The sequence below is a fragment of the Cornus florida genome, unplaced genomic scaffold, assembly GCF_030987335.1.
Source record: "Cornus florida cultivar Cherokee Brave unplaced genomic scaffold, ASM3098733v1 CherokeeBrave_3.0.0_Hap2_Chr05, whole genome shotgun sequence".
Classification (NCBI taxonomy): domain Eukaryota; kingdom Viridiplantae; phylum Streptophyta; class Magnoliopsida; order Cornales; family Cornaceae; genus Cornus; species Cornus florida.
Genome location: NW_026775575.1, coordinates 111,459,246 through 111,473,306, shown reverse-complemented (window position 1 = coordinate 111,473,306; position 14,061 = coordinate 111,459,246). Strand labels below are relative to the sequence as shown.

The window sequence follows — 14,061 nt, the reverse complement described above, 5'->3', positions numbered from 1 at the left end:
GAGTAATCACAAACTCGGATTGACCGTTTGAATTATTTTATGCTATGCCAGTTAGTTGGAAGAAATAATATAAGAGGGGTGGATGAAAGGAAACAAACCATTGCTTGCCTTTTACTTTTTCTGTCTCAAAATAAGTGTCACATTTTTTTTTTCAAACCAATTATCTATTTTTCTTTTTCAAATAATATATTTCATATCATTTGATTTTAAAATTTTAAATTTGAATATTTAAAATTTAAAAGGGCAAATTAGTAACTTTTTAGAGACCATGCATGTCCCACATGTCCCTTTAAAAATTACTACTCCTCATAAGTGAGGCTTGAATTACAATGTAATCACAAACTCGGATTGACAGTTTGAATTATTTTATGCTATATCAGTTGGTTAGAAGAAATAATAGAGGGATGGATGAAAGGAAACAAACTGTTGTTTGCCTTTTTTTTATTTTTTTTGTTTCAAAATAAGTGTCATTTTTTTTTTTTTGTTCCAAAATAAGTGTCCATTTTTCATTTTCAAATAATATATTTCACATATTTTAATCTTAAAATTTTAAATTTGAATATTTAAAACTTAAAAAGGTAAGTTAGTAACTTTCTAAAAGTAATGAAAAAAAAAAAAAAAAAAAAGAGGAGAGAGAGAGAGAGAGAGAGAGAGAGAGGGACCGTTCTCTAATGATGCTTCCTCCCTCCCTCCTCAGTCCTCGGTCCTCAGCATTCGATTTTAGAAGAGCACAACCGAAAGGAGAACGAAGCTCATAATCAAATGGGCCACTATCACTGGTCCAACGCTCATCTTCTATTTATGGCCCACTAAAGGAATCACAGAAAAAGTAGCGTTTGTTTCACTTTTGGTAGGAATCACAATTAATGCTAAAGCAAGCCCCATCTTGCAAAACGAAGAAAACATTTCCGTATTGGCAATATATATATATATTCCGCATATAAAAAACCCCTAAAATTCGAGCGAACCCTCTCCTAGTTTTTCAGAGAGAGAAAAGGAGGTCTTCCAATTCAACCTGCTTCTCTCTCTACTCTCTTTCTCTCTCTACATTTCCTCAAAACCCTTAGCGTACTTTGCAATCGAACTTTCTTCAATGGCGAACAGCAATTTACCTCGAAGAATTATCAAGGTAGGAGTCTTGATTTTTGCTTTCTTCTCTCGATCCCTCTGTGAATTCGTTCGATTTCCGTGTATATTCTCAACATCTTCGCTTTCGAAATCGTTTCTGCATGTCATGACTTATTCTTCGCATACTCTTAGTTTTTCTTTGATTGATCATCATTTGCTTTAATTTTGACGCTTTTTCTTGTTCGATCGCTTTATTCTTCGTGATCTATCAGGAAACTCAGCGTCTCCTTAGTGAGCCAGGTACTCCTATCTCTCTCTCTCTCTCTATATATATGTATGTACTCATACATAAATAATTATACATGTATGTATTGTCGCTTTTATCTTATGTGCTGTATATTTGACCTTTAGAAGCTTCAGAGCCAGAAATGTATCAGTGATTTGGTAATAATTACAAGTTATGTTTGTTTTTTCTCGGCTGTTTTGTTATTGAGCTGTTGTGTGGATTTCATAATTGTTTTGGAGTGTTCATTGGGCATAAAGTTTTAATTTTTAACTTAATTTTTGAAATGTAATATGAATTTGACTGTTCAGTTTTTTTTTATTATTATTATTTTTTTTATCTGTGTCTGCAGCACCAGGAATTAGTGCGTCCCCTTCAGAAGACAATATGCGGTATTTTAATGTTATGATTCTTGGTCCAACGCAATCTCCTTATGAAGGTAATTGGTTTGACAAGGTTTTCTGTGTATTAAATTTTTCTTAATATATTTTGTTTTGGTGGTAGTGGTGTTGTAAATGAATGATTGGTTGTTTTTTATATTAGTTGACATTAATTTGCTTTATTTTACCGATTGTAATGGCTTTTGAATCTACTGCTTCATGCTGTTATAGTTATCTATTGGAAAATTTTGCCTTGAATAAGCTAGGTAGTTGCATTAGTTTCAGTTTTATGAAGGATTTTTTTTGGAAAGGTATTTTTAAGAAGAATTTTGTTTTCTCAAAATCCAAATAATTGAAACCTGATTTTTAATAGTGTAATTTTTATTTATTACTTTTATATGCTTTCCCCCTCTTTTATATTTTATTACTTAATATATGCTAACATTGTCCCTAATATTTGTGCAGGAGGGGTTTTCAAGCTTGAATTGTTTTTGCCTGAAGAATACCCAATGGCTGCTCCCAAGGTATTTCAATTTTTACAAGGAAACCCAGCAGTTATGTACTGTTTATCTTAAAGGTTTTTACGCTATGGTAATCGATGCTTTGCATTAGTTGAAGGCACAATTGGAACATAGTTGTGTGAGATTTAATTAATTATGTTGTTTGATGTTTAGTTGATGGTTCATTCATTAGCAACTAGTCATGAACCATTTCTCTACTTCTTCTTCTGGTATCCATGTAAATATTTTAATACATGAAAGGGAACAATTGCATCTATTATGGTATTCATTTTTCATTATTTTTTGATGATTGTAGTATAATTGTTTGATGACTTTGTAGTGAAAATGCAATCTAATTGTATATTTGTATTGCATAGTTGGTATTCCTGTTAAATTCTGATTTATGTATGTCCAGTTTGCAGCAATCTATGCTGCCTTTAGTTATAAATTCTTTGTTATGTTGACTCATAACCATCACATCTTGTGTGTTTACCTGAATGAACAATTTTAACTAAATGGACTACCTTATGTGTGCTTTAATAGTGATGCCATCCATTCTTGTAGAATATGGCACGTGATCTTAATATCTTATTCTACAAAGTTTAAAAGAAGTATTTGGAAATTTGAGGCTTTGGCAAACTTATTTGTGGTTATGATAGGAAAGCTGTATAGTAAATTACCCTTAAGAACGGGAGCATGGTGGACATTGAATGGATATGTTCAAGAAGACAGTGAAGAGTTATGCCTTAGGAATATTAAGTAGGGGATTCACCCTGTTTTCTCATGCATTGTACCAAGATTTCTTGGGGAATTCTTGGGGAGGAGCTAGAATGGAGGAAAGGAAAACAAAAAAATAAAAATGGGAATCCATGCATACAGGCTCCCCACTTTACCTAAAAGGGGTTATGATGTATAGTTAATTCATATTATTATAGGTTGTGCTCCCAAAATATTTATTTTTTTCCTTGAGAAGTTTTATCGCGTTGTCTCTCTCTCTCTTATCCTTGTTCATGTTACATATCATTTGATGTATTTTTTTTGTTATCTTTAGACAATTTTTTATATTTGCCATCCAGAAATGAATTTTTTCATGACATTTCTAGATATTGCCATGACTGAAGAAGGCAGTCAATTATCGTTTGGTATTTTCAGTTGCTGTTCTTGTTGAGTGCTGGTCTTGCCAGGTTTGTGGGTAATGTTATGTCCAATCAATGTTGTTGGAGTTTAGGTTAATGTATGTGAACAGTAATGTTACATATGGTCTATGTTATGCTGGGGTTATTGGCCTCATGGAGCAAGTCAAGTCAACTCATCTATGAAGGCCGTTAATCTTTATTATTTCAGGTTGATTACATACTTGGATCAATACTTCTCCACTATTCTGCTGTAGTTTGGGCCATATTTTCACCATTTTGCTCTAGTTTAGGCCGTTTCCTTTAAGTTAATTCTAGGTTCTTCAACTGGAATTGATGAAGAGTAACCAGTTTAATCAATTTTTGATGTTCTGATTCATAAATGCTTTGATATGGCATTCTTTTGATGTTCACAATCTTGAAATTCAATTGCGTCAAAATTATCACATATATAGATTTGTATTTTTGGACTTGCAACATTTGTATTGATGGGGCATGTATTTTTGCATGGCCATGTCATTCAAAGTTCCTTTCAATTTCTAGTACAACATTTTAAAAACTCTCTACTTAATCCATTCTATTAATAGTGCAGAAACTGGTTACTTTGGGATTGCCTGGTCATTTCTTTTTAAGTTCCCAATATCTTCTCCTGGTGTTTTTTTTGGGTACCATTTGGTCTTATCATCCTTAGATCTCTTTGATTATGAGGATCTGCTGCTCTCTCTAATTTAAATGGTACCCCTACTTTTCAATATTTGGTTAAGGTATTGTATGGTTACAGTTGCATTTGTAGATGTTGATGCAGCCATGCAGGAGTATATTTTAATGCTTTAATATATAATGTTGGTACTAGTCGTCATCATCCTTGCCTTAATCTCAAACGAATGGGTTTAGCCACATGAATTCTCTCTATTGTAGCCTTGTCTCCTTGTATATTTAATTTTTTATAGTCATTTCTATTTAGTTCATTCCAATTAGTTTTGGTCTGCCTCATTGTCTTTTACCCTCTCTATGCACACTAGTGGTAGTGATGAATTTTACTAATGGGAGGTTGCCAATTATCTTTAAAGGACGGATTGTAAGACTGGTTGGCTGTTCTCATAGATCCATGGTCTTTGTCGAGGCATGAAAAATGATTCTTTTGAAAAACTTCGAGCAAAATAAAAGGGATGATATGTTGCTTATTGCTTGCTAGGGTGTTGTCATTGCTAGGTTGTGAATGTAATTCACGATCTGAAAACATGCATTGGGAAAGCGGAGTTGGCGCAGCTGCATTGCTTTTAGCTATGTATAATTTCTTGGAGACTTTATAAGAGTTCCACAAATGAAAAATGGGCTGATTTAGATAAGATCGAGACAATCAATCTCCTTATAAAAGATGGAAAGTTCCAAATTCCTAAGTCACTCTGTTAGCTTTAAACTAATCACACTACCTAAAATGTAAGGTTATAAAGAGAACCTCCCTCAACAAAGAAACATATAGCTAAGTATATATTGGATTGGGAGAAGATAGGCGATAGCTAAAGTGTGTATAGCTTACCACCATTGTGTAATGTGGTTTTTCTTTCCTAGTATGCTAGGCTAGAGCTTAATAATATTTTAGTGTGCTAAGCATTTATTAGACAGGGAGAAGGCAGCCCATCGTTAAAATTTAAAATTTGAAGAAGGAAGATCTTGAACTCTATTGTACTTGGACCTATGTTTTGGTGAAGCCAATGCCAAGGTAAGCCTCGTTATTCTTTAATAAGCTTTAATGTGCTAAACATCTATTTGAAATTGAAGTGGGCAGCTCATCATAATAGTGTAAAAAGTGTGAAAATGTGAATTTTGATTTTGGAGGATCTAAAGAATTCTTTTTAATGAACTTGAATTAACAAATATATGACATAAGAGTGTTGCATCCAAGTTTCTTACTACTGTTTAATCTGTAACATTTCCTGCTCAGTGGTTATCGAGATAAATAATATATGCAAACGGGTAAAATTTTAGGAGTGTAGGATGCTGGAGCTTGAGGGAACGTTGCAAGTGTTCTTGATTATAGTTAATCTCAGTAAAGAAATCTTTCTGTATTGTTGATACCTTCCCCAAGACACTGGCATTTTATGCATCTGAAGTGTACATACGTAACACGTGTTTTATGTATGGATATCTATATATGTATTGGATATCAATATATGATCTATCAGCACATTTAAGTGGGCTAATCCAATCTTCGAATAGAAACCTAGTGGATTGTGAGGGATGTTTGGATTTGAACAGGTTGTCTGACGTGAACTGTGAAGTCTGTGGTATATCTATCATGCAAAAACAGATCTGTTGAAACTGGTTGGATTTGTGTAGCATTGACAGGATCACTCACTCTTCTGGAACCATTGGATAGCATGGTTCTCTTTTATCTCCTATATGTTGTGCGCAAGCACACTCACTTTTCTGTTCTCCTATTCATGGAACTATTATTGGCTTTTTCACAATGAAGTTTTCCAAGAGCTGGCCATTTGACCACCATACTTATCCCTCGTATATTTTTCTTGTAATAGGTTCGATTTCTCACCAAAATATACCATCCTAACATTGATAAGGTCTGTTGTGCCTGCTTTGTTCCCTTCTCTTTTTAGGTTTCAGCTCTTCCCTTCTTACAGAATGAGTCTTTTGTTGCAGCTCGGAAGGATATGCCTTGATATTCTCAAAGACAAATGGAGTCCTGCTCTTCAAATTCGAACTGTGCTCTTGAGGTAATATTATAGATGTGTGTATATATATATATAAAACTATTAAAATCCTCCATGTACTTGTTCTGTAATGGCTTTCTTGTTAAGATTTAAATGGTGGCAAAAACATATGGATATTACATATGTACTACTGGAGTGTTTACCCAAAAATGTAGAACGAAAGGAAATTTCTATTTTGTCCATACGCACTCAATTGAATGGTTTTTTCATTGTTAGAAAACATTCAAAGGAGAATAACTAATATAATAAGTTCTAAATAGTTATATGCAATGTGCTCTCTCACTTTTTAGTATGGAGGAAAAAAAGGAAGGACAAGAAATTTAATCATTTGGTGGATGAGAATGACAATTATGGTCAAACGGTGGAGATTTTGGGTTCATTGAATATGGAGGTGGGATATAGATTGGTAGTGTTATGGGAGTTGGTGATTTTTGATTGGGGGTAAGGTGGAGGTGATTTTGGGGTTTTGAATTTGGTTATGGAAATGGTGATTGATTGTGTTATGGTTGGGGGTAGTCATAGAAAAGGTGCATCAGCGGAGGTGGTGTGGCATTTTGGATCTCTTGTATGGGATATTACGATATGACATGTCAATTGAGCATACACTACCTAGCAAGCATATTACAATTCAAGTTTATTAATATGATAGTAAATATAACCTTTTTTTCCCGTTATGTTCCTTTTGTTATGTTATTACTTCATAAACAATTCCATGTTGGGCATTCATTGTTACATAACACAACTTTTTTCTAGAAAATACTATTGAAGACACGCATAATTTTTTTGTTGTGTTATTTGTTTGAAAATTTTGATAAATCTGATGCTTAAACACATCACATTTGACAAATGTATCAGATTCCATGTGACATAGAATCTAATATGGGCTTTAGGTTGGCATTGGTAAACTGTTGAGGGTGGTGGTGATGGGCTTCTCAATATTGCAAGAGAGATGGAGAGGGAAGTAGATGATGGCGTTAAGAAATTAAGGCTTCTATGAGATTGAGGATTAAGGAGAGATTGAGATGGTGCTATATGGTGCTGTCATATATGTGGTAGGTAGCAGTGACTAGAGTAGAAAACAGCAATAGAACGAGAAGCCAGAGACTCCAGTTGACACGTTGAGTTTAAAGGTTTGAAGGGTCGCCAACGCAGCAATTTAATATTTCCTGCAATAATGCCAGCCTTAAATAATTTGTCGACAAACGAAAAAGAAAAGCGCAACTGGACACCAATAAATACGGAAGAGCTTTCGAGTAGTAGGAGTCTTTCTAAAAATGATCGATCATCCTTGAATAATTGAAGTATTATTGCCTAGTTCTGATGAAACCAACATCATTTGGTTGTTTCTCTTTTAGCATTCAAGCTCTTCTGAGTGCTCCTAATCCAGATGATCCACTCTCTGAGAACATTGCGAAGCATTGGAAAAGTAATGAGGCTGAAGCCGTTGAAACAGGTAAATTGTTATCGGTGTCCATTTTGACCACGTTGAACGATTTTAATCAAAGGTGCTAAAAATGGTGACATTAGTTTTTAAAAACAGATATGATCTTCACTGATGTCTATTTTTCTTGAATCCTGTAGCAAAGGAGTGGACCCGCCTATATGCAAGTGGTGCTTGATGATGTGGTGGAAACTAGGTTTTCCCTGCCAAATAACAAAATATGCAAATGTATTCTAATGACTGGAGTTTAAATGCAAATTTGGAGGAACTGATGATCGAACCATTGGAGTTACAATTACTGGCTTGATAATTGTTTCTATACTTTGAAACCTTATATTTGAAATTGTATAATTAGATAAAATACTCTCGTATTTCTTATGATCTCCTGAATTTGTGTACTATTCTTTTAGTTGGGATTTTCTATGTATGGAAAATCATTTAAAATATGGGGGAGGGCTCAAGATCAAAGTACATACAGGAGGAAATGCCGGTGCTTGATAAGTTTTATGCCTTCATTTTCACAGTATCCTACTAGTGGTCGCTTATGGCTTTGGTCCTTGCTGCATTGAAGTTTTGAGGCAACAAATTGTCCAATTATGGTTCGTAATGGTCTTTGTCTATTTGTCAGGCTCGTTCATCTCTAGGAAATGACAATCTGAGCTTGAGAGTTTCATGTATCTTGCGGCTTGCTTTCTTTCTAGGTGAATTCAGTGATGAACAAATTTACCTCAAAAGACTTACAGGTCAATAACGTTGTATGATTGGCTTGATAGAGTAATAAGATTGGCTTAATACAGAGTATAATCCGAGTTTAAGAGAATAAGCTGGGTTTTTATCTTGGGTTAGTCTTTTGATCATAGAAATTATTAGTTAGTCTCTGATCATGAAATTATTTGATGGTCCATGGTCTTGGTCATTTGTACTTTACTCACTTTTGATATTTCTTGTGATTGGATTGGGTGGAAGCCAAAAGGTTTTTCCAACCTCAAAAATTCCACCCAAAAGGTTTTTCCACCTCAAAAAAGATTTTTAGCTGCTTGTACTAAAAAACAAGTAAGCGTAACTCCTCCTCTACGAAACACTTTAATATGTTTACATTCAAAGGAACTACTCTATTAGCAAGACACCCGGGTAATTTATGCAAAAGCCCGTATTAAACAAAAAATAATGTCAATCTGTGCATTATTATGGTCTCGCGTGTATATCTTTTATTTTTTGGGGGTGAGCTAAAATGGTTATATCATCTTTGGAAAGACCTGAACCGAGAAAAAAAAAAAAAAAAAAAAAAAAAAAAAAAGAACGCAGAAATTAATTTGAAAATATACCTATGAACTAAAAATCTAAGTTTTCGTAAGATTTTTATAAAATTTTCTTTTAAGTCTATTTGTTATTACACACACTCCATGGTTTGTAGAAAACTAAATTTTATTGATTAATACTGAAAAAGTTAGATTGGTTAGGCTGATCCATACACGCACTTAGTAAGAAAAAATTAATAATATTAAAAGTATAAATAGCAAAAACTATGGTTAAACAGGAAAAAAAAAACTATAAAGTCATTGTTAATTATACATTATCATCCCTTCTACTAACTAATATCCCACAGATCTCCTTTAATTTTTGCTTCAACGAACCTAGTTCATCTGGGTCCCAATAATCATCAACTTGTATAGCTTCCAACAATGACTTGAACGTATCTGTATCGTCATTATCATAGTCGTCTTCTTCGTTATATCCTATAAAACGGCCCATTGTAGAATTGAAGGAGGGTTCGCCGTGTGTGTAAGGCTTGCCGGCCGGCGAGAAAGCGATGATGGCGGTCTCGGCACCGGTCATACAGTGAAGTTCACTGATTTTCTTGAAGAGACCCTTGCGTCTCTTTGAGAATGTCACCATTCTTTGTTCTTCTGTCTCCCTCATCTTTAACTCAATCTTCTTCTTTCCTGTCCCCATCTTCTTCAATATAATTGCAATTCTGTGAAGTATGTAGGAAGATAAAGAGTAACCTTTTTTTTTTTTTTTGGCGACTCAGAATAAATAGTGTCCAAAACTTGTCTTCAAATCAATTATGGAAACCCGTGATAATCATTGAGAGATTCTGTTCTTTTCCATTACTGAAAAAGATTCCTAATTGAACACTATTTATTTATTAGAGTTGTACAAAAATGGATTTCTAATTTTACTCTCCTTCTTTCTTAATAAAATTTTTCAGAATTTTGCTGGTTCCACACACGAATTTGTCTTAAAGGACGATACTTACCAGTAAGTGATTCTACCACTAATGTGGTCCAATAAAAAAAAATAAAAAATTATTTTCTTTATTTATATTTTCTTTATTTATTACTTTTTTTTATTTTCTAATTATATAATGTAAATGTCATCAAATAAGATTTGATACTATTCATGTAGATTTCGTAAATATTCCATTCCAAAAATAGAAAATTCGAAACCATTGGGATTTCTTTGGAAATTGGATGCAGTTACTAATTCATGATCTACCTAATGAAAACTTCGTTCTCGATTCTACAAGTATTTTATGAAAGCCTTTTTATTTTCTCTTCTTTGAAAGTTTTATTTTCCTAGAATATATCCTAATAAATTAAGTGTTTTGGTGTCACTTTATAATAAATACTTTTCACAATTAAATTATTTTTAAATTTATTTCGTATCAATATTTTTTAATGTATTACAATATTTGATTATAGTAAAGTTATAAATGAATGAGTGTAATTGTCTTTATAAAAAATAAAAAAGAATAAAATTGCCTTAGGAAAAATTATTAATCTAAAATATTCGGAATGGAGTTTTAAAAGTTCCAAATTCTAAGGGTGCTCAAAAAATCAGGTAAATCGAAAAATCAGACCGAACTGTACTGAATTGGACGGTTTGGGCTACTTGTATAGCAGTTTGGTTTGGTCCTGGACCCAAAATTATAGAATGGTAATTTTTCAGTCCGGTCCTGGTTTAGGGTCCTGCTGAACCAGACCAACCCGGACCGAACCGTTACTATGTTATATATATATATATATATATATATATATATGTATATTATATTCTAAACCTAAATCAAGTAAGGTTTTTAGGTGCCCCCTTTCTTTCTTTTGTTCTTTAAATTCCTTAAAAAAAAAATTTTTAAAAAGTCAAATTTCCCTTTTCAAATATATCTTAATTTTTTTCCCTTTCCTTTCAAATATATCTTCATTTTCTTTCCTTTTTTTATTCTTAAATTTTTTATTTTTTATTTTTTAAACTTTGCCCCCCTCTAAATTAAAATAAAATAAAAAGAAAATCAACTGAAACCGACAAACCGAACCGAACCGAACCAGTTTTTCGTGGTTTGGTTCCATAGACATTATGATTCGGTTTCAAAAATAGTGGAACCATTATAAATAATTTGGTCCCAAAATACTCCCAATTCGGTCCAAACCGGACCGTGTGCACCCCTACCAAATTCTAGTTCATTTAAAAGATCTATTACTAAAAATTTTAATGGTTACCAAACGCAATTAAACATGGAATAGAATGAGAAATAGTGTACAAGAGAGAGTAGTTTATAAATAGGAAATTAACCTTGAATATGAAGTATGTAGAGGAATTAGGTGGTATCCCTAAAGGACTTGGATCCCCTCCTGTTGAGGAGGACTTGTGGTCTTGTCCTATGCCCCAAAACTAAGCATTTTGAAGCACAACACCTCACCCTTATCATAACATTACAAAAAATAATAAAGTTACCATTATTATATTTATTTTCTTTCTCCGCTCTCTTCTTCCATATCTATCACTTTATTTTCTCCACCTCATACACCCCTACCTAGGGATGACAACTTACCCCAACGAACCACCCCGCCCCTGCCCCATTTAAAGCAAATTTGGAGAACCGTTTATTTAAGTGGGGTGGGGATGGGGGTTAGAAAAAAAAAACCGCCGAATTCGGGGCGAGGGAGGGGTACCCCGCCTTCAACCGACCCGATTACATATGGAGTTACTCCAATTAGCCCTGCCATGTTATTGTACTTACCAATTTTACATATTATATATATATATATACACACTTCTAAATAAACCCTACTCATTCCTATCTTCTAAAGCGTCCTACTGCTTCCTCTCTCTTCTTCTCCGGCCACAAATCTCCACAACAGCGAATTCCTTCACCAGCTTCAAATCTTCTCTCTCTCTTTCTCCGGCCGCAAATCTCCACAGCCTTAGCTGAGCAATGAAGCGAATCGACACTTCTCAATTCCTCATCATCATGCGGCCTCCTTCAATCCTTCACCATATTCTCTCTCTTCTTTTCCGGCCACATATCTCCGATCAATGCTAAGACCCTAGTCATATATATATATATATATTGAAGTAACAAGTTCTACCTTTTCACAATTGGGTTTTGTTTTCACAGTTTGATTTGATCATCTAGATTTTACTTTAATTCTTTTTCACAGTTTGATTTTGTAGTAATAAAAACCTGAAAAAACCCTCAAATTTATTCGGGGGCGTGGTGGTGACGGTTGTGGGGATTAGGGGTAAAAAAAAAATAAGGTTTTGGGAATGCCAAATTTAAACAAGGATCGGGAATGAGAAATCCGCCCCATTGCCATCTCCACCCCTACTCTCTAACCATGGCCACCTCCACCCTCTAACGATGGCCATCACCACCCCCTCTCAACTTCCTACCACCAACCACCATATATATAGACGCATATATATACCTTGGTAATGCTATGTACCTAAACCCAAATGTATAAATCTAATGTGAACAAGAACTATTATATCCATGCAAATGCACTTGTCAATCAAATTTGTGATATATATATATATCACAAATTGTTCTTCTTTGTTGAAAATCCTTTAATTTTTTTTCAATTAGTTTTCACTACGCTAATTAATATTCCAAAAACAACCAACAGACCTGTGGCCTAGCGGTGTCAGGGATTCAAACTTCAGTGGAGGCCGTGTGTGTCAGTTTCTACTAACTAGAAAAAAATATATATATTCCAAAAACAAAATAGGATATTTAAAAGAATAGGACACCTAAAAGAATAGACAAATTTTAATTAGTTTTAAGTAAGCCAATAGAATAGAATGAGAAATTGAACCATCTATAAGTAGACAAATCCATATTTATATATTGTTGAGTATCATATCAAACTTGTTACAAAAACAACTAACTTACAGTTGAATCATCAGTGTGTTTTAGATATAATTGGGGTCATTTGTTACAAAGGACACTCCTCACCTCTCCGACATTCTAAAATTAATCCTCCAACTTTCTCCATCACTTCACAATCTTCCACCCAACTCTAAAAGACCCTAGAACTCCATCCTCCTCATGCCATGCAGACGCTGTCCTAAGCACTCGTGTGTCGTATGTCTGGGTGGTGTAGCCTCTCTGCAATTAGGCGGCGTGTGACAAATTGAGCTCAACAGACTCTCAGGTGGTTCTGAAGTAAGGAGGATGGAGCTAGGAAGCTTGGGAGAAGATGGTGAGTTTTGGACTGGTGGCTCAATCCCCTGCAGGCTTTGATCTCTAAGTAAACTTGCTCTTCCTTTCTTTTTTACAATCCATTCTGGACTCTGAGCTTAAGGCCATTGTATAAGGTTGTTCTTCTTTGGGCCAAAAGAGTCTATATTGATTTATTTAGTTTTGTTTCTGTTTTATTGTCTGTGTTCTCCATTCCTTTTACAAGTAAAACTATACACATATATATAATTTAATGTGTTGTAATGTACAAAACAAAATCATACGATAAACACAATGCACAATGGGCCAATACACAATTATTTGAGTTAAACACGATGCCACAATACTTAGGTTTCAACCATCTACTTTGTCCCATTTCTCAGTAAGTAGCTATCACCACATATATATAAATAGGCCACCATGATACTGAAAACATCACAATACAAAATACCTAAAATTTCTGAATTTGTAGTTCTCAACACGATACTAACAATGGCAGAGAAGGAAGGAGGCATTGTCAATAAGGGCCACGAAGAGGGACTAAAACTGGCGATTTCACTCCTCGAAGAGTTTGGACTCCCACTTGGACTTCTCCCTCTAGCCAACGTGGTCGAGGTTGGCTATGTCAAGAGCACCGGGTACATGTGGATCGTCCAAGAAAAGAACGTTGAGCACGAGTTTAAGATGATCAGCAAGCTCGTGAGCTATGACTCCGAGATTTATGGCTATGTGGAGAAGACGAAGATTAAGAAGCTCAAGGGTGTCAAGGCCAAAGAGCTCATGCTCTGGCCACCAGTTAGCGAAATCAGTCTAGATGATCCACCCACCGGAAAGATCCACTTTAAGAGCCTCGCCGGCATCACCAAGACCTTCCCGGTGGAGGCTTTTGCTGCTGGCCAGTAATTGCCATGCTCACCTAAGCTCAATGGCTTTACTTCGGCTTTATTATGGCTTGTGCGTTACTCTTTTTTATGCTTGTTGGGCTTGGTAGGCTATATGCATGAGATTTGGTGAATAGCACATATTTGAAGGAAGCTCATGTTGATATTGGGAATGTAAAATGCTAAAC

At 34.6% G+C, this 14,061-nt stretch overlaps 3 protein-coding genes across 3 annotated transcripts; 2 read left to right on the top strand and 1 right to left on the bottom strand.

The window, feature by feature from the left end:
• Positions 1-946: 946 nt before the first annotated feature.
• On the top strand, positions 947-7,980 carry LOC132308605 (ubiquitin-conjugating enzyme E2 35). The gene is made up of 8 exons (XM_059806729.1): positions 947-1,129; positions 1,341-1,368; positions 1,704-1,790; positions 2,197-2,255; positions 5,902-5,943; positions 6,023-6,096; positions 7,449-7,546; positions 7,675-7,980. The coding sequence occupies exons 1-8, from the start codon at positions 1,094-1,096 to the stop codon at positions 7,710-7,712; spliced, it is 462 nt and encodes a 153-aa protein (XP_059662712.1). The 5' UTR covers positions 947-1,093; the 3' UTR covers positions 7,713-7,980.
• Positions 7,981-9,068: 1,088 nt separating this feature from the next.
• LOC132308606 (agamous-like MADS-box protein AGL29) lies at positions 9,069-9,763 on the bottom strand. Its single transcript, XM_059806731.1, has one exon. The coding sequence runs from the start codon at positions 9,485-9,487 to the stop codon at positions 9,101-9,103; it is 387 nt and encodes a 128-aa protein (XP_059662714.1). The 5' UTR covers positions 9,488-9,763; the 3' UTR covers positions 9,069-9,100.
• A 3,721-nt stretch (positions 9,764-13,484) lies between these two features.
• Positions 13,485-13,895, top strand: LOC132309975 (uncharacterized). Its single transcript, XM_059808220.1, has one exon. The coding sequence runs from the start codon at positions 13,485-13,487 to the stop codon at positions 13,893-13,895; it is 411 nt and encodes a 136-aa protein (XP_059664203.1).
• The last annotated feature ends 166 nt before the right edge of the window (positions 13,896-14,061 follow it).

Bases quoted from the DNA above. Each gene is read 5' to 3' on its own strand.
- LOC132308605 (XM_059806729.1), top strand. From the start codon at position 1,094: ATGGCGAACAGCAATTTACCTCGAAGAATTATCAAG. The intron at 1,369-1,703 runs GTACTCCTATCT...CTGTGTCTGCAG, and splicing joins GCGTCTCCTTAGTGAGCCAG to CACCAGGAATTAGTGCGTCC. The intron at 2,256-5,901 runs GTATTTCAATTT...TTCTTGTAATAG, and splicing joins ACCCAATGGCTGCTCCCAAG to GTTCGATTTCTCACCAAAAT.
- LOC132308606 (XM_059806731.1), bottom strand. From the start codon at position 9,487: ATGGGGACAGGAAAGAAGAAGATTGAGTTAAAGATGAGGGAGACAGAA.
- LOC132309975 (XM_059808220.1), top strand. From the start codon at position 13,485: ATGGCAGAGAAGGAAGGAGGCATTGTCAATAAGGGCCACGAAGAGGGA.